Source organism: Python bivittatus, unplaced genomic scaffold (assembly GCF_059951505.1).
Source record: "Python bivittatus isolate LINGU-HERP-01145 unplaced genomic scaffold, Pbiv_v1 ctg000850_np1212, whole genome shotgun sequence".
Classification (NCBI taxonomy): domain Eukaryota; kingdom Metazoa; phylum Chordata; class Lepidosauria; order Squamata; family Pythonidae; genus Python; species Python bivittatus.
The window spans coordinates 6,396,065-6,421,245 of NW_028277112.1; the positions used below are offsets into that span (position 1 = coordinate 6,396,065).

The window sequence follows — 25,181 nt, forward strand, 5'->3', positions numbered from 1 at the left end:
CTGTCTGTCATCTTTCTCGCATTTATCTTCTCTCTCTCTAGCTCTTTAGCTCTCTAGCTCTCTCTCCCTATCTCTCTCTAGCTATCTAGCTATCTATCATCTAGCTATCATCTCCAAACAACAGTGCCCTCAATTTTTTCCTCCAGTTCTGCCCCAGAAAACAGTACAGAACCTTGAACTTATACATTTATATCTCTACCATGACACAGTTTGAAGAATTATCATTCTCTTCTCTATCTCTTAGACACAGATGTCTGGAGCTCATGCAGATGCATTCAAAGTCAATTTGGCCCAAAGGTGATGATTTAATGTGAGTACAAATGCTGCACTATTGACTCTTAAACCAAATGCACATTTATTCAACAAATACTGGAAAATAGGCCAAGTAGCTAATGGATACTCAAGGCTTGAATTAATTTGTTGGACAGAGTATAGCACCAAAAGGCATATCCAGTGCTTAGGACACCAGTGGAAGCATACAGCACCAATCTTTTATTGTCTGCTTGTTAGTTCATGCAGCTGATAAGAGTCTGAAAAATCAATACTTAGGAACACAGGAAATTACCTTTCACTGAATCAAGATTTTGGTACATATAACCCCTCCCAAAGTTGCTAAACTGTAAATGTTACAGTGATACAAGTAGAAATAATGACATACATGGAAAATAAACATATTAAGTGTATGCCTATTTATCTGGTTTTATTGTTTCTGATCCAGCTTTTTATTTTGGTCATGCCTATTTTTGGGGAGTTCGGCCTTCCTTCTTTCCACTGCTCAAAGGCCCAAAGTGACCCACATAAAGTGATGGCATCTCTTAAGGGGGTTTGAAGAGAATTTTTCCCAAGTCCTATCTGGAGATTGTAGGCCTTGACATGTTCTGCATGCAAAACAAGCTACTAACTATGCATGAAACATAACATGTTCCAGGACATGCCTTACTTTTCTTGAAACTAGCATTGCTAATACCAATCCACCAGCTAGCAAGCCAGTTAAATAGCTTAGTAATTAAGTCAAGAGTGTCTAATTTCTGTATCAGCTCACACCAGGATATAAGCTTCCTAGAAGTAAAATCCTGCTATATTAGATAAAATTGCTACTGTGTATTTCTATAAACAGTGTGCAACTTCATTGCAATTCTCCACCTCAAATTTATGTGATTTTGCAATTAAGAACTGAGCAGTTGTTGGATTAGCTGAGTTTGTATAGTCTGCCTTGAGTGTGACCCTCAGAGCCCTATATATTTTGCCACTGAATTCTGAGTTTTAATTGATGGGGTGAGGCAAACTATTAAATGCTTGCTAATAACCATATGAAGTGTATTTAACTGACTTAATTGCAATTTAGTTTACATTTAATTCAATCAAATGGTGTTTTTATTGTGAGCATTTTGTTTAGGATTTCCACACTTCTTCCACTGTGTCCCTAGGATATCACTCAGACCCCAAATATGGCTCTCAGCCCCCAAAAGGAATACAGAGCATGAATTTAGGAGCAGGATGATGGCCTAAACACTTTCCAATTCTATGATCTTGCTGAACATGAAGTTGAGTGCATGGTGACATTGGAAGGCGTGTCTAAGTGCATCCATCACAGCAGGACTAGCCCTTATTAGCCCATGGCCTGTCCTCATTCTTTTAATGCATGGGAGAGTTAGACTGAATCCCTTTCATGGGGAGTTACATGGTATATAGCTACATTAAATAATTGCATAAAGTTGACCAGATTTTCTGTCAAAAGCCACAAAGATTGACAAATGGCAGAACTCAAATTTCAGGCCTAGGAAGGTAAACTTGGGACTGAAAAGAAAAAGCAGACAAAACAGGATAGACTGCTATACCATATTTTAAGTTAAACTATCATTCAAGAGATTCCACTAAGACACCACATCATATCAAATAATAGCAAGCAGGAACAGGACTGGTTTTAAGAACTGTTATTTATTATTTGAAGGAAGCTAGATCATCCAAGAGGACTTCATTGCAATGAAGAAAGAGGACACACATTGCAGGATGGACAATATGCAAACATTTTCTTTTGCTCATTGCTTGGATCCTGTTGTAAAGGCCAATATAGCTTCACCCCTCAGTGAGGAATTCAGGACACAGCTTGCCCAATTTGGATACAGCCCTCCCACAGACTTAGAAAACTTCAAAAGCTCTTTGGAAGGGGGATCTCGTAAACGTAAAAGCATGCCCATGAAAATGCCTTCCACTCTCCCTCCAGGAGATCCCTCATTTCCATTGCACAAACATGAAGAGAATGTTGATGAAGATTCTCCCAGCCTCCCTTCAATATTTCAGCATGAATCCACACAGCCAAAGTACAATGCTCACATGATCGACCTCTGCAACCTTGGTTATCATTTCTACAGGACTCTGGAACACTTTGGAACACAGCCTATCAAAGAAGAACCAATAAAACCCAAAGTTCTATGGCCTGGCCCTACCACATTTCTGCAGGCTCCCTATTCATACTACCCCAAAGTTCACCCTACTCTAATGTTTCCTTTTATGATGCCCCCAGATTTTCATTTTAGAAATCCTTTCCCATTGAAAAGGCCCCTGGAGCCACCCTTCAAAAGGGTTGAGTTAAATGAGCAAGCTGAAAAGAAGCAAAAGGTGGAAAGAGTGGATGTTAACATTCAGATTGATGACAGCTACTACGTTGATGTAGGAGGGGAACAGAAACGTTGGCAGTGCCCTATGTGTGACAAATCTTACACATCCAAATACAACTTGGTCACTCACATTTTGGGGCATAGTGGCATCAAGCCTCATGCTTGCTCCCGGTGCGGCAAGCTTTTCAAACAGCTGAGTCATCTGCATACCCATATGCTGACTCATCAAGGCACTCGGCCTCATAAGTGCCAAGTATGCCACAAGGCCTTTACCCAAACCAGCCACCTGAAGAGACACATGATGCAACACAGTGACATTAAACCTTACAGCTGCAGGATCTGTGGGAGGGGGTTTGCCTATCCCAGTGAGTTGAAAGCTCATGAATCCAAGCATGAGAATGGCCGAGAAAATATCTGCATTGAGTGTGGTCTTGACTTCCCAACTTTGGCTCAGCTGAAGAGGCACTTAACCACCCACCGAGGTCCTATACAATACACTTGCACTGAGTGTGACAAGACATTCCAGTACCCAAGCCAGCTGCAGAATCACATGATGAAGCACAAGGATATCCGCCCATATATTTGTACTGAGTGTGGCATGGAATTTGTGCAGCCTCATCACCTGAAGCAGCACTCTTTGACTCATAAGGTAAGCTAATGCCAGAGCTTCTCCAAAATGTTTTTTGGTGACCTGCTAAAATGCGTATATTTTTAAGCACTTATAAACCGAAAGTAACACAGAAGCCACTTCCAGATTACCACCATTTTTACTTCTCCCTAACCTCAGAAACACTTTCAGTCTCAGCAGCAATGGTCTTCACTCAGCCAATCTTGAAATTTCAAGAACACCATACTTGCTGCAGCTGTCCAGTAGGTGTCCACAAATTGACATCTGGCCAGTATAACCCTCCATCTTTAATTGCCAATCCACTTATCTGGCAACTTTTTTCAAACACCTGACTGTACTTTGAACTGTTTTGTAAAGGAGAAGCCACCTTAAGTTCAATTTTTAAAAATACAGATAGCACAGCACCACAACAACATACCCACTATGGGGAAGGAGAAGAGCGAAGGAGCTCAAAGGCAGATAAAATAAGAGTTCTTGTCAATGGGAAAACATCTGCCCCCAAGCTCCTAGGTTTGTAAGGCTAAATTCCTCTTCCACCATGGCTGAGCCAAAGTTAATAGTCTCAGCTGCCCAGTAGAGATGATGGTGTGGGATCACAAGCAGAGTCAATCCAAGGCTGAAATAAATGCCACATGTGGAGGAAACCTGAGGCTACAAATCTTTGCCCACATATCTGGGAGAAAGCCTCACAGAATCCAGTAGGTCTGAGTAGACATCCATAAGAATGTTCTACAAACTTGTAGCCCTGAACACAGGAAGTGAGTTCATTTGGACAGCATTTCCCATTGGTGATCCTACTGAATGCAACAATGCTTACTTCAGAGTGTCATGCATAGGATAATACTATAACATTCCAAAGGTGTTTTGTAATAATTGAATTAAAGTAAATATTCATTACAGAAACAGGTAATGGTGAGTGATAATGAAATTGCTACATTTCTTGGTTTATAGAATCATTTGAAAGTAGGATTGATGGATTCATATGAAAAAAAAGTATGAAAGTTTAGAAACAATAATAAACTCTCATTATTCATTATTGTTTTCTAACTCTGGTTAAGGTTTTTGAGCCAAGGTAAAAGTTTACTTCTTTATATTGTACACTTTCACACTCACACACATAATATTAATAATAATAATAAAAATGAGCAAAATTTGAGCTATTTTAGCACAAAGACATATGACATTTGTCAATACTTATTTAATATATTTTTCAGAGATAAAAAATAAGCCAGCCAGCATAGTAGATAGCGGCCTTCCCTGATCTGCCCACCATAGTTGAACTACAGCTCCCATCACCTCTAGCCAGCCTGGCATAGTTGCTAGAAGTGTACAGGTTCTGAAATTTAACATTTCCTGAAGGTACCAAGTTTGAAAGGCTGTTCCATGCATATATAAATAATCACTGAAGTCTGGATTCCAAATTAAGGCTGGGCAGCACTTCAGATTCAATTCCAAAATAATGCTTCAGGGTCCACAGGAGACCAAATGTAACCCCTTAAATCATCTGCATCTTTTCTCAGGATTGTGCTGCAGGCAGCCACATGATCCTAGGAGAAGACGCCATTGTTTTAAAGAATTGTATAGTTGTCATACATTTGGTTTCATACTCACTCCAAAGCACTATTTGGAAATGAGTCTGAAGTTCTGCACAGCCCTAGTCAAAATCTTTTCCATTCAAGAGCTCTTCTTGGCCTGATAACAGAAAGGTACACCATTGTTCTTGTAATCTTTTCTCTCTTTCTCTCTCTTAAGTTTTTGGTGGTCTGTGATGGCTTTATCAGTATTGTTTTTCTTCTTTTTTTTTCAAATCTTAGAAGATTGCGAACACATTATTCTTCAACTTTGCATGGCTAACAGGATAATATGGGTTAAAAATGTTGTGGTTACTACTGGATCTAGAAACGTGTTAATGAGAAGTCATGAAAAGGAAGTGACATCTCGATATATGTAACGAAGTGAGTTATTAAAAGGTGCTCAGTTGGAATTAACACAACACTGCCCAGTGTAGACATACTCCTTAGTTTTTTCCCCCTGACAGTTATTATTGCAGACTAAAGGAGAAACATTATCACAATCAAATGATAAAAATAAAATGAAATAAAAAGCAATCCCAGCCAAAACTAAGACCAAATTTTAAAAAGGAAAAGGAAAAAAAAAGGCGGGGGGAAACCAATACCCTTCACTTACCTTGTTCTTATGTTTTTCAAGGGTGTGAAAGAGCACAAGTGTGGGATCTGTGGCCGGGAGTTTACACTACTTGCCAACATGAAGAGACATGTCTTAATTCACACCAATATAAGGGCCTACCAATGCCACCTCTGCTTTAAAAGCTTTGTGCAAAAACAGACTCTCAAAGCCCACATGATTGTCCATTCAGATGTCAAACCCTTCAAATGTAAGGTGAGTATTTCTCATTCTAAGTACAAAGTCAAGTCAACTAAGAGATATCAAAATGATTTTTTTTTAAGTCACTGGTAAAAAAGGAGCTGAGAAATTCATTATTAGTTGCATGATAAACAACAAAGACAACTTTCCATAAGTATGATTATGTCTATAGCCAGCAAACATTTATAGTGGTAGTGATGTGTAAATATCAATATTATTGAATTCAGAGCACATGGATGATTTAGTAAGACCTCAGAATGGTTGCTTCTCATGTGACAAAGGTATAATCATAAATTAAACCAGTATAGTTCCCTTTCATGATGCCCCAAATCTGCTTTCCTACTCTTGTTGGAAACAAGATTCTTCTTTACTTCTAAAAAGGGGGAGATAAATGCATGTTTAAGAAACCATCAGAGCAGGGTTTCTCAACCTTGGCAACATTAAGACGTGTGGACTTCAACTCCCAGAATTCCCCAGCCAGCATATGTCCCCAGCCAGCATATGTCCCCAGCCAGCATAAGTCCACACGTCTTAAAGTTGCCAATGTTGAGAAACCCTGTGTTAAAGTGAAGATAGTTCAGTGTTACTGAACTGTACCACAACAGCATTTGTTTCATATCCATTAACTCCCAACATGCTTTAAATCTAACCAATAATCCTCCACTTTGTCTGGCGTGAATTTGGAATTTGCAGGAAGTCCTGTACCTTCAACCAACCCTTGTTCAGGAAAAGCTAGCCAATACCAGAGCTCTGAAAATGCTAGGTAGTAATTCACTTTCTCTGCTACATATTTGTCCGTGGCTGAGCATCCTCCCTTCCCATCTACTTCCAGTGCTTCATTAATCAACAAACGGTCTTTCCCTCTTTTTCACAAAAATGAAAGCAAATACGCCTTTGGTATATTATGGTGCTATTCTAGCAAGCCTTAGAGAAATGTCTTCTCTGAGCAATGTCTTATACGAGCAAATCCTGATTATCAATCAAGTCAGCAAAGCTCCATTTGAGGTCTTTTCCCCAAATGGGTTCACTGAGACAGAGTGAGATTCATGTGTAGCTGATGTGAAAAAAAAGGTTCCCCCCCCCCCACAGCACTGTGGAAGTAGAACTAGGACATTGCAGCAGATCATTGCTGGTTTGCTGTTAACAATGTGACAGGGTGGGGACCTATAAAGCAACAGAAGCAGGAGAAGGTGTTATATGGCAGGGCAGTGCTTCTCAACCTCAGCAACTTTAAGATGTGCGGACTTCAACTGCCAGAATTCCCCAGCCAGCACAAGAGTTGAAGTCCGCACATCTTAAAGTTGCTTGAGAAATGCTGTGGTAAGGGATCACTCATTCTTAGAAAAGAGACATTAATAAACCTTAGGCTAACATGTTCATGAACTTTTTTCCACATCACCTGTTGTGAGTGATCTTTAAGACAGTGTTTAAGAGAAAGAAATCGGAGCACTGTCTCATATCAAGAGGTTGGGAGCAGAATCAGAACTACTATTCTGCTGATAACAGAAGTGCTTATACCAGACCAGGATAATCCAGTTGTTGTTGCATTTGTTGTTGTTGTTGTTATCATTTAGTGCCAACCCACAGCTAAGGGTCAACATAGCAAGCTGTTGTTTCTTTGGGGGATTTGATGAAGTTGCAAATAGCTGTCATACCACCTGTTTGCCAGATGAAGCCCCACTTTTAAAAGCAAGACTCCTATTCTAGACAGTTCTCCTGGAATGTGTGTGACTGATATTCAAATCTGCAATACAAGAAATGAAACATACACAGACATGTGTATACATATCGTTGTAATGTTAACTTAGATTTCTAAAAGATATTCATTTCTGGAATGCATAGACAAAGAGAAAGATTATATACTACTTAGAATGATTAACAGATAATGGTAATCTGTTACGTAGGTGGTACTTGTTCAATATTTTTCCTATTTTGGAGATGGGAAGCTTGGACTGATGAAATAGTGCCATGGTTTCATTGTGTCATTCTTTGGCTCTTCAGTTGTTGCACTAAATCAGCCTTCCCCACTCTTGTACAGTTCAGTTGTGTTGAGTCCACAGTTGTCAGGCCTAGCCCAAGAAACTCCAAGAGACCATGGAAATTCAGTCCAGCTATGTTTATTAGCTACAACCTCTAGCAAGAATCTTCCCAGTCTAAAACCCCAGTTCCCAAAGTCCTCCAGCCACAACAGTGTGAGTTCCTCAGGGAGGTGCCAGTCTCATCCTTTTGTTCCTCTCACGCGGTTCTGTGAGCTAAGAAAATGCTTATCTCCCTGAGCTTGGCCTTCATAATTCCATTCCATCACAACAGTTCCCAGAATTCTAAGCATTAAGGCCATGCTTGCTAGGTATTCTGGGAGCTGCAGTTACAATATATTTATCAGGCATCAAATAGGAGAAGAGGGATTGAAATGAGGAAGCATTGAACTAGTAGACTTTATCTTCGTATTTTCTTTTGGTTTTATTCTTCATCCTGAGATTGCATTTCACAGCACTTAGTGTAATTGCTAGTCTGCTGATGATATATATATCTGACATTTGCATTGTGGATTTCATCCCAAAGGGAGGTCAAGGATACTTAACAATTTGATATACTGGCTAAACACATGAATCAGTCTGTGCGTGCTGCCTTTTTTATCAATACAAAATATCAATTATGCCTATACCTAAAGACAGGAAGTATATTAACAATATTAGAGGAGGCAATGTCATATTTCAAGCAGGATGACATTAATTAAATTCCAGCTTAACTTGCACAACCGTGTCAAAATTAGTTCAAATGCTATGAACTTTTTCATGAAATAGTTAAACCTTCTGGCAAGCTGCAGAAGAATACAATAAGTCGGTACAATCTCTGTTTTCATATTTCATGATCGGCACCTCCTTGATGGCAGCTATTTCTAAAGACCTCCAGCGCCATCCAATCCACTATTTATTGAATGAGGCAAAAATCCCTTCTAGCTCAACTATGAATTCAAGCTAGGATTTTACCTTTTTTGCCCTTGAGAGGGTCACAAGATCAGCACGTGGCTGCAAGAGGAAGTAAATACGAACTAGGGCGTTGGTGACTCACTTTCATCATTCCTCTCCCTCAAGAAAGGGGGAAATACATTGTAAGAATGGAATTCCCATTAGGCTTGTGTGAGCAGGCCACGCTTTGTCCCATGAAGTCTCCTTTGACCCCAGAGACAATGGCATTTCAATGCCATCCTGAGGTGCAGCAATCAGGCAATTCATCCTGTTGCTTCATTTCTGGCTTCTCCTCAGTCACATCTGTTAGCTGGAGACTTCTGGTTTGCTTCTGGAGGTGCTGGAAGAGCTTTCTGGATGTGCACAGTGGCTCACAATAGAGCCTTTTTAAACTGGACTTGTCTTAGGATGCCCCAGAAATGAAGTGAAGGAGAGCAAAGCAGAACAAAGCAAACCTTAGTGCAGCTTTCTAGCATGATAGCTTTGAACAGATATAATTCATTCAAAGCAGTGGTAGCTGTAGCAAAGTGGGACGACACAAAAATGATGATGGACATGTGATGATATAATTAAGCAAATGCTGCAATTACATATTTGTGTCATTGGTGTAATTGTCATCATGAATGCATCATTTGCCCCTCACCCTTACTTGTCCCCTAAAGACACCCATTACCTGAAGTCCTGTCAAAACAAATCACCCTTTCAAGCTTTACATGGGGAATCAGGCTTCCTTTTGCCACCTTCATAAGGGAAAGGCTATAAGATTATCAGGATGAGGGAACCTGCTTGCCCACCTCAAAAAGTAGGCAGGCCCAAGGCAAAATCTAAATTTTATATACAAATTAAATTAATTAAATACACAGGATTGCTTCTCTTGTATGTTAAAAATTCCCCCTTCCAGGATATTAAAAATTATACTGTAAATTGGAAAAATAATAGTCCTACTGTATTCTGCATTGATTGGATTCCTTGAGTATTATTCCCAGTGCTGTGCATCACAGGGTAAGAAATGGTCAGGCACATTGGACCAGGTGCAAAGAAAGGCCATGAAGATGGTAAAGGATGGAAAGCAAAATTATGCAGGGAGTAATTGAGATAGGATAGGATAGTACTTTTTCAAATACCTTACAATGTCAGAAGAAGTCTATGGCCTGTTCTCTATCATCCTGAAATGGAATAAGGGCCTTAATTACAGGAAGGCAGATTTAAGTTGAATGTGAGAGAGAAAAAAACTAATAGTAAAAAGCAGTTTGATAGTAGAATAAATTATTAAGGGAATGGTGTGCTTTCCTTTGCTGAATGTGTTCAAGGAAAGGCTAAACAGCTGTCTTTTAGAGGAGTTTTAAACTGGATTCCTGCACTAAGATGAAGATTAAAGTCCTACTTAAAGTCCTAAATGTCCTTTTCCAAGACTTTGATTCTGTGATAATCACTGGCAACTTTTGGAGGAACTTTGGAAAGCCACATGAAGCTCTGATGTCCACCTTTGAGGTAGACCAGGTCAAGTCAGGAAACAGCACAAGAAATACTAGAACCCTAGTTTATTGGTAGAGATAAATATCTATAACAACAGAATCTTGAAAGCCTGACAGCATTTATCCTTCCCTCTTATACCAAACAGGCTCATTCATGAGTTTCTTTCTCACACTTTCCTGTTTTCCTGGCCTAAGTTCATGTCTTGTTACATACTTTCTTGAAGGCCATCTCTGTTCTCCACTACACCTGAGGCCGTAGGCAATGTACTTAACTATAGAAGAACAAGAAAATAGTTGACCCTTTTTAATATCTCTATATTGAACCTAATAACTTTGTCAAATGATTAAGAAGAAGAGTGGCTTATGCAGAGATAAGATGGACATCCAGTGTTTGGGGGCAACTTCTGAGGCTCCAGAAACCTTGCACAGTCCAACATTAGCACCTGTCTTGAATCTACCTGGCTGGGCTCTTCAAGCAATGCCAGGAAGCTGGGCATAGCTACTGAAGCTCTTCCATATCAATTTAAAGCAATACTATGGCAGGAACACTATAAGGAATTTTAATCAGAGAGTGATTTCAATACCCAACATTGCTGCTGCCACCAAAGTTATCCATTGTTAACAAACTCATCATGGTCTATTGGTGGAAGAAGATACCCAGTAGAAGATTCTTATCCAGAACCTCCTCAATCCTAGCCTTGGACTAATGCTTTTAAAAATATAATTTTATTGCTTTAAAAACAATATTCTTTGTATTACCTCTTACGTAAGGTATTTGTAGCCTTGTAGATCATGCAGCATAGGCATTGGGGAAAGTTATCTGTGCAAGAGGGGGAAAACGCATGAATCCAACAGCCGTCTGCTCCTTGTTACACTGAATGGTCAGATGGAAAGAGGGTCAGTAGAGGGGAGGAAATCCAATGGACTGATTTTAAACCCTGACAGTCACGTTCCTGAAGGGTTTCAACAGGCAGCAGCTGAAACTGGCTACTTGGAAAAGAGGATCAGCCTGCTTGCAAGAACCCCTGGAGAATTGGGGGTGTTTGGCTGGCCTTCAGCAAGTTCAGGCAGTGACCAGATAGCCGCTTTTTGGCACCATGCTCCTCCTGAACAGAAGGAAGGATATCGCTGTACGAGCTGCCTGCTTAACAATGGCTTGCATGTCTCCAGGGAATGGCCTGCAAATAGATTTCATCTTGCTTTCTCTTGTACTTTTTGGAGCTTCCTGTTTTCTCACGGCCCTTCTGGACAGTTTGCAGTCTTTCTCCCTCTCCCTCTCTCTCTCACTTTCAGGAAAGGAACACCCTTCTTATTAAACTGTCTTTAAAAAAAAAAAAAGAACACAAGGGTAAGACAGCACAGCAGTGGCCTTTCTACCTCTCGGCAGGCTTGTGCTTTCTTGGACTTGTTTCTCAGAGCAAAAGAAAACAGCCCGCTTTCCTACAGAGCTGATCACAAAGACCAGATGTGGCCCGAGGGCAGAAGAAAGGCTTTGTAGCTAGTATTTCCTCATTATTTGGATTTTTTCCTCTCCAAAGAGCAGTGCTATCTGCAGTCTCTTACACCGATCCAGCCAAAGGTTGCAATGTTTGCTTACGAATAATTGTACAAATTTTGCTTCCAAGTGCAGTCATGTAGTTAATGCTGGAATGTACTGAAACAACTATCCCCCATCCATGTCAATATATATAAATACACACACGCACGCATGCACACACACATCCTCAGCTCAACTGTTGTTGTCAAACATTTGAGATTCTTTGCTCTTCACCTTGATACTAGCCTGAGCTCTTTATTTTGTAGTGGCTAGAATAATATTTTCTGAAGTAGAATGCTGAATTGTTTTCAGTAGTGTCCCATCAAAATGTACTGAACAACTTGAGAAAACTCTTATGATGACTATGGTGTGGGTTCCATCATAGGCTAATAATTTGACCAAAATGTGCCTTGTGTGAGTTTCAGTGGTGAAGCAAGGGGCAGACCTCAGAGTTCAGCATTTAAGAAGGGCCCCAAATGACTTTTCAGAAAGTTGTAAATAATTAGGAAAGCAGCAGAAGCAGGTGCCAATATTGAAACAGACATATCAAGGCTTACCATGGCTGATGTTGCTTGGCACAGCATTTTTTTTCTTTCCTGAGTTTTAAAAAACATTTAATAGCAATGGGACTGACTAGAGTGGGTTGTCTATAAGGATGTTTATTTACCTTATAGCTGCACCACTACTTCATTTTGCAAAATGTGTACTAGTATATTTGACTACTGAATTTTTTTAAAAAAGAACTAAAACACTATTGTTATACTGACAAACAGCTGCTGATAGATTTATCCCCTACAAATTTGTCTAGTAAAGTAGTCAACATATATTTGGGTTTGAATAAAGCCAGTCCTTAAAATGACAGAATTGCCTTATCATGCCAGTGAGTATAATATGGTTTTCTATTTAAAATGTCCCAAAAGGAAACAAATAATAATTCATATGAAGTATACAGGCTTCGTATGGACTACACTCAGAATATTCCACCAGAAAAAGTCAAAATGTGTTTCAGTGGCCAACTTTCCACACTGAGCTACTCTGCTTTAGTATGATAATAGTTTTTCTCCCAGGATTTCTACCTTCCCATGAAATCCAAAAATTTGTTTGAGGGAGCAGAGAGCCCATTAAATATTAGGTGGAAAGGAACATGACCAAATCAAGGATTAAATAAAAAACAGAAACATGCTTGAAGAGGAAATACAGAACTTCCTCTTCATCTGTTTAGTTTTCCAGTAGCATTCCATGCATTTTTCCTTAAACAATAGAAATCCCAATTGTAAACACACACCATCTCCTAGAATAGTTATCCCCCAACTTGACACCTTCAGAATAAATATGTTGGATTATAATTTCCATCACACCCAGAGAATGGCAACTGAGGATATTGGAAGTGATAGTCCATCCCATCTTGAAGGCACAAGTTTCAAAAAGGTTGTCTTAGAATGAGACACATCTGAGTTTCACATTAAACCCTACCTGAGTTTCCGAATGAACTAGTACACTTTGTCACGTAGACAGGAGGCCAATCAAAAACTACCCTACAATAAATCTGAGTTTGCTCTTTCATTTCCACAACCAGCCTCTGATAGAAATACTTGTCAGTTATGTTTACACTTTTAAGCTATAGTTTTGTATTTCCAGATGAAAGAATATTCATTAACTTCAAAGCCCCTATTCTATCAATTTTAGTAAGTATCCACAGGAATGAAAGAGAAGCGTATCAAATTTAGCTGTAAAGACTTTCCTTTTCCTTGAGGGCCTATCTATTTGTGATGGCTGAGTTGAGTTTCATTCATTGTAGAATGACATTAAGAAGTGAAATTCTTACCAAATTTTGAACCTATACCATAACCTTAACTCTATAGTGAGCACTTAGATTCATAGCTCAAGCTTCATTTTATTTAGTCAGGACAAATCTTTTGCTCACTGACATGTAAAATTTTTTGGTTATTTCTGTCAAGCTTCTCAGAACTAGAAGCCTCACAGGCAGCAATTCAAGGACACAGTTTTTGATTAATTCATTTTATTTCCAGAACTAGAAAAGCCTAATCTGACAACTAAGAGAGCTGTTCCTTCATTGATTGAGATTAAAAGGAGGCAATAGAAGAAATGTTGCAGATTTATCCTAAAATATGATTCAGAAAGGCAAACCGTAGAACTGTTGAGAAGCTGACTCAATTTTAGCAGGCTGTGTCTGAAAAAACAAAATGACCTCTTTGAAAAAATGCACCTACTGAATATTTATCACTTTGATTCTTATTGGTCTTTTGACAGCTGTGTGGAAAAGAATTTAATCGAATGCATAATTTAATGGGCCACATGCACTTGCATTCCGACAGCAAGCCATTCAAATGCCTCTACTGTCCCAGCAAATTCACCTTGAAGGGGAACCTCACCAGACACATGAAAGTCAAACATGGGGTCATGGAAAGAGGATTTCGTTCTCAAGGTAAAGACTGGTAACTAGGCTGATTTGCATTATATCCAGTAATATAATTACATTATTCAGCATCTGGAAATTTATGTGTGTACCAGAATCCACAATTGTGTCTTTAGTTGATCCAGATTTTGCCAAATAAGAAGAGGCTCTGTGGGGTGGCAAAGTCCAAGGTGGGAAGTTAGACCTTATTGATTGGGTTAGCCCATCATATTTAGTCATAGTTAGCTTAACCATAATTCTTAAATTGGCTGGTTTCACATACTGCACTAAGGTATAAACCATGATGTACAAATCATAATGAAAGAGATTGATTCACACATTATGCTAAAACGAAACCAACAAAACTCATGGTTTAGCGCAGTGGGTTGAACACAGCAATTGTGTCCTATTGAACAGATGAAAGATGAATATCACTTCTTGGTCTTTTTGCTAAGATCTAGTATAGTATCATGTCTGAACTGTAGGAAATTAATGATCATACCTAAAATGTGACTTGCTCTGGCTTTTCAGATGCTCAGGTGATTTTTCAGCACTGTTGGAAATTACTGCCTAGAACAAATTTGCTATAGCCCAAAACTCATGATTATTGGAGCTGTAAAGACATTAGTTCTAATAAGAAAATAATAATTCTGCTCCCACTAAAATTTTGTTGAACCACAACTCCTAGTAATCATAGTTAACTTGTTAGTTACTAGGACTCTTATTAATAATGAATACTGGGAATTGTAGTTCACTAACACTTGGAGATCCAGATGAATTTTCCAGTAATGTTGGCTCTATGAATTGTTGCAGTTATAAAACCAAGCTGCTAGGTATATGGACTTTAAGCTATAATATTCAGATATAAATTGGATATGAGCCATAAAATGAGTTGTATAATTTGATTCTCCAGATACTCTGTCTGAATTTGTTTATATATTTACCTACCCATATAGTTAAGAAGGATTTTTTAAATTATGATATTGGAACAGATTACAAAGGCCACTTATTTTTCAATATTTTTCCATATTGTAAAATCATCCTAGATCATCCCATTAGGGTCAATTTTCCAGAACTGTACATTAAAATAGGGTGGAATTGCAAATATCCAAAATTGCCCAAGAGTTAGGAATGTAGCATCTACAGGTACCTAAGTAGGATCTGTAAAACTCCAGAATTAAATAAGATATATCTACATCTATATTGAAATCTGTGTGAGATTGCTTACTTGCACGGTATTTTGATATTCTTTCATATCTCTTGAGATTTTAGGTTCTTAGATCTTGTGAGAACATAAGGATGAGATCACCAAAACATTGTAAGATTTTACAATACAAGTTTCTACCTTTAAAAAAAAAAAAGAATGTCCAACCTATCATGCAATGGTACATGGCAACTAAAAAGATTGCCAATTAATTAATCTAAGCAAGATGACATGTGGTAAATGTAACCACCAGATAATCATCCTATTTCTCATAAATAATGAAACCAAGTATTACCTAAAATTTCCATAATTTTCAGGCCAAAATAATCAAAATACTTCTGCAATAAAAGCTATTCAAAATTGCCAAGAATGGCAAGTGAAGTAGCAAAGAACCCCCTTTTTTATCTTCTATACCACAAATTGCAAAATAATCATGAGACACAAGCTGAAATCTTCTGCACCAAACTGAAGATCAGAATCACCATAATTACAAAATGGACATGGAATGGTAGATGAATCTATTAATGTATTTGTCTTCTTTAAAAACATCCTAGGATTTGGAAGGGAGCAACTGAGAATGTCACAACCAGATGCCCCAAGAAACCTAGAACAGGAAGAACCCTTTGACCTTTCCCAAAAAAACCATGGGCAAGGGCTTTCCTTTCATTTTGACGGGGAGACTGACAAACAAAACTCAGGCCATGAGGAAGAAGAAGAAGACAACTGCCATAGGGCAGAGCAGTGTTCCCCTCACATGTACGACAAAGGCAAGAAGCCTAACAGACTGCAGGACCCTCCAGGCCAATCAGAATATGAGGTTAAGGATTTCAGAGAGTCATACTGTGATGGAAAAGAGAAAAAGTTCAATGACACCATTGAGCACAAACAAGAAAACAAAAGGGAGCAAACCCGAGGAGAGAGAGACTTTGTGAATAACAACGAGGAATATCACTTTGAAAGTAATAGACTCACTCAGTCTCTATCTGACTATTTGTACTTTCAACATAGGAACAAGAGCTTGAAGGAACTGCTGGAAAGTAAAATGGAAACGCAGGCTGTTTTTCTGGGGATCTAAATGGACATTGCTGAACTTACCTTTGGGAAAATGAAGTGTTTTCAGAGTTTTTGGCTAACATGAACTGTAAAATCTACCAAAATTGGTAAATGGTAGCAAAAAAAATATAAACACAAAAAGCTGGCAGAAATAATTTAAGACAATGTTCATTTGTCATTCAATTGTTCTTTCAAGTTTTCTGTTCTTATACAGTAACATTTCAGTAACATTTTAGAGATTAATCTAATCTTTCATTCTCTTCCCAATACCTTTTCCCAATATTTGGACTGGGTCTACATGCTCAGCAGAACAAAGTGGAAGAGTCCTAGGGTAGTAAGTAAAATAGATGGCATACAGGATAGTCTTTTTTTTTTAAAAAAGTTTCCCTATGTGATAAGTTTTCTCCCATCACAACTTTCTCCAGGCTACACAATACTTGTTTTTGCTTGTATATTTATTTTGATTGCAGAAAGTTAAGCACACGTGAAGCAACCACCTGAAGTAGTGCAGTACCGTCTCTATCTCAAGATACCACCACTTGATTCTGCTGGTTGGGTAGCTCAGTCCAGGCCTGGGTTTCAGTCTCCTCACATTCTGTCCCACTGTGGCAAGGCCAAGAACCAGTAACTGGGGCAGATCTGTCTGAGCAATAAGAAATGAGGAAGGAACCCATTTCTTATTCCAGACACTAGAAGAATAGGCTTAGCCTCTTTTGGTAGTATCCTTTCATGTTTCCTGTTTTTATACAGTAATAGTATAGAGGTTAATCTTTCATTCTGTTCCAATACCTTGTCCTAATCTCTTTCACTGTAACCTGTGTAAGTTAATAACCACATCCACTCTGCACATAATGAAGAGGCCCCTTGAAGGCCTACTTTCCACACAAAAGCTGTCAGTTATAAAATTGGCCTTTTATTAGATTAATGTGAACTTTATCATGGGAAAAAGAGAACTTTATTTCATTTCCTCTGGACAATTTTTTTTTCTTGATAATACTGAATTACTTCCTTTTTTTTTTTTTTTTTTTTTGGTGCCTTCGAGTCAGTGTTGACTCCTGGCAACTGCCTGGACAAGTCCCTGCAGTTTTCTTGGCAAGGTTTTTCAGAAGCAGTTTGCCATTGCTTCCTTCCTAAAGCTGAGAGGGTGTGACTGGCCGAAAGTCACCCAGCTGGTTTCATGCCTGTGGGACTAGAATTCATGGTCTCCCAGTTTCTAGCCTGATGCCTTAGCCACTCCACAGTATTATAGAATTGGCTATATAGCCATAGTAAATACTTAAATGGGTTAGGGTGTCATTCCATATCCTCATAGCATTATGTACGCAGAGTCAGCTCTAACCTTCTAAACACCTTCTAGCGTGGGCTTTTCCAATGTCAATGGCTGTTGAACTCTGACCTTACTTGCCATTTTGCAAGTAAGTTTTGTGGTATCTGAAACACTAGGGGTAATATAAAAAGCAAACATCAATATGGCTGGGCCTTACTAGACTTTGAGAGTTTAGGAATACCATGTTTGAACCCAGATTTGGGTTTAGGCTCCTGACATGGAATTACCACTATTACACTTCTTAGAATTCTTTGGCATAACTATGACAGGAAACTGGTAGAGAATTAGTATTTTCCTGTAGTGTAGACACAGCCATTGTCTATGCTGTATCACTGCATTAACCAGTTATGATATTGCAGTAATGGTTTTGATAGTTTTGTCCATACTGAAAGGTGCACCCCAAAAGATGGTCCCAACAGATTAACAAAAATAAGCATATATTACATAATCTTGTGCTACAGAGGTGATCCTTATGTTTCCATAGATTCTTTTATGTGGAGATCATTGCATTGTTCTTCATGTGGGATAACAAGGAAAAATATCTAAGGCACCTTCTGGGTTGAGTTGACCTTTTAACTTGATCAGGCTAATGCTTTCTATAGGCTGTTTGCTTTACTTGCAGATTATGCTTTATTTGCACTGTAAGGTTATTAAGGACAATAAAATCTCAGTCTGGGACTGTTAACCTGAAGTGTCCCATGTCTGAACTACATCAGCTAAAGAACTTAGTCCACACTTGAAAAACATAACCAAGAGAACTAGTGACTTGATCTGCATTACAAAGCTTCAAACCACTTTATGTACTATGACTTTACACAATCATTCTGGACAGTAGAGCTATGTGAAGCATTCAAAACAGACCCTTTGCATCATTTAAGAGTGCAAGGGAAGCACCCCTCTTCAAATAATTAAAGGAAACTTGTTTTCTAGAAGACTTGCCGCAGCTGCATTGAAGACTGTCCTTTGTCTTCTGCATGTACACGCACAGACAACTTCTATAGAACTGCTAATAGAGGGAAGTGACTGTGCATGGACACACCCACATAGACAACTGGGACAGCCTTCAAAGCAGCTGCACAAGCCTTCCAAAAGATGCAGCTGCCTTAATGCTTTGAAGAGAGATGCATCATACATGCTTGCATACTTTGCAGAGCACCCCTTTCAAATGCTTTGCGCAGCCATACTGGGGAGAATAATTTGGTGAAATGCTGGGAGAGAGAGAAATAACACACAAACATACACAAGAGCACTGCCCCTATCAAAATGATAATTCTAAGGGCTCTCTGGGCTATAAAATTTACAGTATCCTATGCATATTACATGTATGAAGCAAATTTGATACCTTTTTGGTGGCTGATGGTTACAGATGTCTGACAAGGAGAAACTTCTACACAGATCTCTGTGGAAAGTAGAATTCACTTCTCACACTCTTTCAAATTGTGCAAAACCTAGCCATATAAAGCTCAAATGAGCTTTAATTGAGTTAATTCAGATGTAATTCTAATTAAATTAAATGAATGTTAAATAATTCATACTATTGTCCTATGTATTTAAAGCCCCCACTTTTTAAGGCGACCTCCTTGTAATCTCTGAAGTCTTACTTCTCCTACTCAGTAATGATTTAGTCTTGCCACAATACTGGTCCCCAACTGGTGGAGATAATAAGGGAACCCATCCTTCCCCTTCACAGTAATTGATTGAGATTAGTATGGAAATATTTTCAACAACAACAGGAGAGTCAGAAATATGGCTCTATACGCTTTCTTAGAAAATGAAAATGCTGGGCAGTGCATTATTTGGAAGTAGGCCCACATGACCCTTCTCCAAGATAAGTAGGCATAGTAAGATGCAGCTTGCTGAAGGGATGAGGTGTAGAAAGGATGATAGATAGCTTTATGGTAAATTGGTGTTTGTAACTGCTTATATTGCCCCCAGTAGCCATCTTAGGAAGTTCTCTTGAACAGTATTTTGCAAGACTTCCTGCAACATGATCTCAAAACCTGATCAAAGGTTTAGGGGTGCTGCTGTAGTAGTTACAATGTACTCCCTCCTGATCAGAACTCAACTGGCTCTAACACTTGAACCATTTAGCATTCTCAAAATAATTGATTCATATACTGTTAGCATAGGCATCTGGGTTGGTAGGGAGACCAGAGGAGGGCAAGTGACAGAGTATGTGTTAAATCAAGATACAAACTCTGCCCCTTGAGTGCTTACATATTGCAGCAAGTAGAAAGGATAGAACTTGCATCATGACATCACAGCACACGTTTCATCACTTAGGTATCACTATGTTTAGGAATAGTTACCTATGCCTGTTACGGCCCGGGAAGTAAGCCCCACTGAGTTCAATCTACTTAGGGACAAACTAGAAATTATATGGTGCTGGTAGATTTCATCCCCATTCAAATATCTTCAGAGAAAGGATTTTCCTGGGAATGGCAACAGGACAAGGAAAGGTAAATTCCCCTTCTCTGTTTCAATTGTGAACCTAAAAATCAACTCACCCCACCCAAAATTCCACTTGCATTTTGAAAAATCTGTATTTATATGTAAAGCTACACTTAGCATTAGGACTAATGTGGCACTTACTTTGAAGTAAGTACAAAAATTAGAATAATGTTGCAGCACAATTCTTCAATTGGTAGTCATGCCAGTGTTCAGTATCCCTTGCTTCCATTATGTAAGTAAACATGCATATGATTATGGCCTTAAGTTTAGCTTATGGCAATAACATGATCTCCATCTTTCTGGATCCTAATAGTTTGATATTAAAAACGGGAAATTGTATGTGATGATTTCTCTCCATTTTTCAAAACATGGAAAATATACTGCTTGATGAAAGATGTCCAGGATTTCTACAAATGTCTATGTAAAATGCAAGAATTCAGGAAATATGTATTACATTTGTGGCCATAAAGGTAAGGTATCTTTTGCATTAAGATGCAAGGTCAATGATACATAGCATGCATGCTTCTTCTGATTCATTGTAGTGGCTAAAGGGATGTCCAGATGTGGCTGTTAAAGTAGGGTTGTATAACTTTTTTGAGAGTTGGAGATGGTACTTGACTTTTGGTCACTGTGCTTGGAGATGCACTCTAATAATAAGCAAGAGCAGGACAAATAAAAGCCAAAATAAATTTGATACAGTGGTTTCTCACTATGTACTTAATAATTTGCCCTAAAACATTACATTAAACATTACAACTTGGCAGTATTAGGAAAGACTCCAGGGGTTGCATGTGACCTTGGGAGCTCACATCTGGTATCCCTCTGTTAAGCAATATGGAAGCCTCATCATATTACAATTAAGGTATGATAAAATTGCTTACAGTTTTACTCATAAAAGAAGAACAATCCCTCTGGCTAAATTGCACAAATTTTCTATAAGATTGGCCTCTCACAAAGGTGTGAGATACCATCTTATGATAATTTTCTTGTCATGATTCTTTTGATTCTTGGTAATAGTAGTTTTGCCTTGCACTCCATAATAGGAGAGGACTCACAAAGCAATAGCTGCAGTATTCTTTGTGGGAAATCTTAGAGATATCCCTAAGGGTCTTGCAGTATAAATATCCTTTATTTAAGAACAAGCAGCATCTGATACAGGGATTCTGGGAAGCTGTATAGAATTCTGCAAGGTGCAGCAGAACATAGCAGGCAAGTTAAAAATTGGAAAGAAATATTGATTGCCACTCATGATAAGTGGATGTGGCTAAGACAAGAAATGGCATCAGCAGTGTGATGATCAATTAACAAATGGTATTGGCCTTACAACAGGAGCCTTAAGAGAGCTCAGATATATTGGGAGGCTGGTAAAAAGCAGAGAGTTCCCAGCTGGTGCATAATATGAAGGATAGCTCCTGTCTAGGTATCTAAATCTTTTTGGTTGCCTAGCATAAGGTTGCAATTTTATTTTCACTATTAAGTTTTGGGGGGAGCTTACACTAGTGAATGTAAAGAACTTAATTAGCTTTGGATAGTTATATATCTATATAATTGTTCTCAACAACCAGCTGATTCCTATTTCTTCCTCCCTTTATTCTGTTGAAATGTTTGCCCATGTTCATCATCTCTGACATCCTACTGCTTCATGGTGCTGTTCCATTTTGCAGTTGGTAGTGCAAATCTTGAAAGTGCAAGTTAAAATATAATATTTATTTAGGCCACTGTGATATTGAATAGAATCCTACCATTTGTTCACTGTCATGTTGTGTTTACTTAACTGAGTAAGATGTAACAACATTAACAATTTATATTTTAACTATGTACCAATTTGTGCGAGTTTTGTAAATGGAATTCATCCAAAGTTCCAGTTTAGCTCTTGATACCTAACAATTCATTTGAGAGTCACATGTAAAATATATTTTGTTAATTTAAATAAAATAAAAAACATAGTAATGGTCAACTGTAGTTGCTGTTAGGCGCATACAGAAATATCAGTGATTTCTGTCTAGGCTCAGTTATAATGTTCCATTTCCTTTCTTCAAGAAGTAAACAATTTCAGAGGCATCTCTTATCTGGGCCTTGTCTGCCTTCAGTGAAATTAGCACTGGAGACTTAGGAGATGATGACAATCTTTTAACTAATTTCTGAACACATAAATTGAAGGTGGGTGGAGATATAAAGCAATGCTTCTACAAGCGGGAATTATACTGTCCACCCAAGATCTGTACAGAGAAATTTGCACCAAAGCTGGAGCTTGCATTCAGCTCTTTCTCAGCCTTTCTACAAAAGCTTCTTTTGTTTCTAAAAAGGCTTCAGTTGTTTTCTCTGCACATAGATCCAAAACCCAGCCTTTGCTGTGGGGGTGGAAAAGCAAGAAGGAATGAATCATCTCCACTATGGCTCTCACATCCAAGCATTACACTGATTAAAGAAAATTCTTGAACTATCTATGAATAGAACTGATCATTCTGTCCATAACATTGTGCAAACTCCAAAATTCTTCCAGAAAGTTAATCAGTCTCTGTGTGTATATGCAAACACATATACATGTATATTTTTGATGGGTTCATTGTAAAGACACATAGATCTGACCCATTCACTACACTAAGCCATTTGTCTAGCCATAGTTTGTTAAATAAGACAGATTTGGGTGGACTTACATTATAATTTACAAAGTAGAAAGGGTAGGTATAAAGGAATAACTTTGATAAAGGTATGCAGGGGCCATTAAGTTCTGCGAAAGAGGAAGGTGTCAGAAAGAAACTCAAAATAATCTTGCCTTGATTGTGTTTGGTATAAAAGGGGGCAGAGGAAACTCTCAGAGATTTTCAAGATTCTGTTGTTATTCCCTACAACAATAAAGTAGCACTCCTACAATCCTAGCAATATCTGTTTCCTTACCTGACCCACCTTGAAGGTCTGACAATAGGTTTCACCCATTGTGCTAAGTTTTAATGTGATTCCTTTGATTTGGGTTTAGCGTGTTTTGTGAGCCCATAAGTAACTATGTGTAAAGAATAACGATGGCAAGCCTCTTGGAGGCAAACCATTCCATGTCTCACCTTTAAAACCACCACAAAATCTGAAAAAAGGTCCAGAACGGTGTCCCCAGAATGTGGCTATTTTGCCATCAAATTTTGGGTCTGATCTCAAGGTGCTGGGATGGTAACAGCTAGGCTGCTCATGAACTACAGGTTTTCTACTCTTTCACGAACAATTCTTCACTGATTGACTAGGCTGTTTGTTTGTTTGTTTTTCAAATTTGTCACCACCTATCTCACTGCAGAGTGACTCTGGGTGGTTTACAGTAAAAAGAATAAATATTAATTAAAATAGAATAAATATTAATTAAAATACATTACAAAAAGTTCCTATATGAATAATAAATATCTTCCAAGAGGCTGATGTTAACTAGGAGTTATTAGACTCAGGGAGCATCTTCAAGGGGAGCGTCTTCAAGGCGCCAGCCACCCCCAGGGTTGGTTATATCCCTTCTCGCCCCACGTGAGATGGCAGAGCCAAGTCTTCACCCCTTTCCGTAAGAACGGGAAAGGGGGGCCCGCCTCACCTCTGGGGGAAGAGTGTTCCACAGGTTTCTCTTCCTGGGCCCCGCCAGTCAACATTCCTTTGTAGACGGGGTCTGCACAAACCTTTTCTGCCTGACTGGGTGGGACAGGTCGATGTAATGGGGATGAGACGGTCCCTCAGGTAGTCTGGTCCCATGCCATGTAGGGCTTTAAAGGTAATAACCAGCACCTTGAATTGTACCCGGAAGCAAACTGGCACCCAATGCAGCTCCTGCAGCAAAGGCGTTACATGCGCCATCTTTGGGGCACCCAAAATTGCCCACGCAGCTGCATTTTGTACCAGCTGCAGCTTCCGGATACTCTTCAAGGGTAGCCCCATGTAGAGCGCATTGCAATAGTCTATACAGGGGAGATAACAAGGGAATGAGCGACTCACCAGAGGGCCTCCGGGTCCAGGAAAGGGCGTAACTGGCGCACAACACGTAATTGAGCAAAGGCCCTCCTGGCCATCACTGCCACCTGCTCCTCAGGCAGGAGTCATGAGTCCAGGAAGACCCCCAGATTCCACACTGGGTCTGTCTGGGGTAGTGCCACCCTATCCAGAACCAAAAATGGTAAACTCCCAGATACAGTTGATGATTAGGAAACTCCACTGATCCCAAGCTGGTAGTTATCTCTGGCAGGGTGATGGTGGTGGTGATACAAAAAGCCTAGGTGCCCATAACCATGTGACTGAAGCCCACTCCTTTTTTAAGTGCATCACAGCATGAGCTGGTTGAAAGCAGAGCTGAGTCCTAGCTTAGCGCACCAATCAGCTATTCTGTGGCTAGTGGTGCAGCACGGCAGCAGCAATGGAGTGGCAGAGCCGGTTTTTAAACATTTACCAGCACCCCACTGCGTACGTGCCAATAGCTTTACAGACCTGGCTTTCCTAAAAGCAACAACGATTGGGCTCTTTAAAAAATTGTGAAAATAGAATGATTCTGATAAAAATACTGACTGGAACACACATGAAAAAAGCTTACAACAATAGGACAATTTGGAAGGCAAAGGTTAGTAACCGTAGCTTTGTGAACTGTTCATTTCAGGGAGCAACGTGAATGGGGAAAGGTTTTGATTGTGTACTTTGCAAGCACTGTAAACTCGTTCAGCATGTGGAGGAAGCTCTGTGCCTTTGATAACTGGGAGGGACCAGCACAGTCTCATGTGGCTCTTGGTGTTTCCGCTTTGCTAGATGCAACAACAAATTTTAAAGGGGTACAAAGGGCTTGATCTCCTTTTTATAATATACGTGTTTCAGCATCTTTGTTGGCAGCTGAACTGAGTTCCTTTTGCATAATAGAGCATGTCTGAAAATGTCCTACAATCTAACCATTTGGTAAAGAAGCACAGATATACACATGACTGGTTCAAATAATATACTAAGCTGTAATTTGTTTCTCCATTAAGGTTTATGCAATATACTAGGACACAACTAAACACATTAGGACTTGGCAGAATATATGAATCCCATCCTTAGCCATAGGATACTCCCCCAAACTGGTACCACCACTGGAGTTTTAGTCAGAAAACTCATTCATTGCACATCTTTTTC

General features: G+C 39.1%; 1 protein-coding gene across 2 annotated transcripts in view; it reads left to right on the forward strand.

The window, feature by feature from the left end:
* The window catches only part of ZNF366 (zinc finger protein 366), a 35,041-nt gene extending 11,889 nt beyond the window's left edge, over window positions 1-23,152 (forward strand). For both annotated transcript variants that reach the window (XM_007422569.3, XM_088129939.1), the window contains 5 exons: window positions 245-310; window positions 1,952-3,267; window positions 5,455-5,646; window positions 13,884-14,058; window positions 15,787-23,152. In XM_007422569.3, the coding sequence (XP_007422631.1) occupies window positions 1,984-3,267; window positions 5,455-5,646; window positions 13,884-14,058; window positions 15,787-16,307 (2,172 nt within the window). In that variant the 5' untranslated portion in view covers window positions 245-310; window positions 1,952-1,983 and the 3' untranslated portion in view covers window positions 16,308-23,152. The remainder of the gene's footprint in view (window positions 1-244; window positions 311-1,951; window positions 3,268-5,454; window positions 5,647-13,883; window positions 14,059-15,786) is intronic.
* The last annotated feature ends 2,029 nt before the right edge of the window (window positions 23,153-25,181 follow it).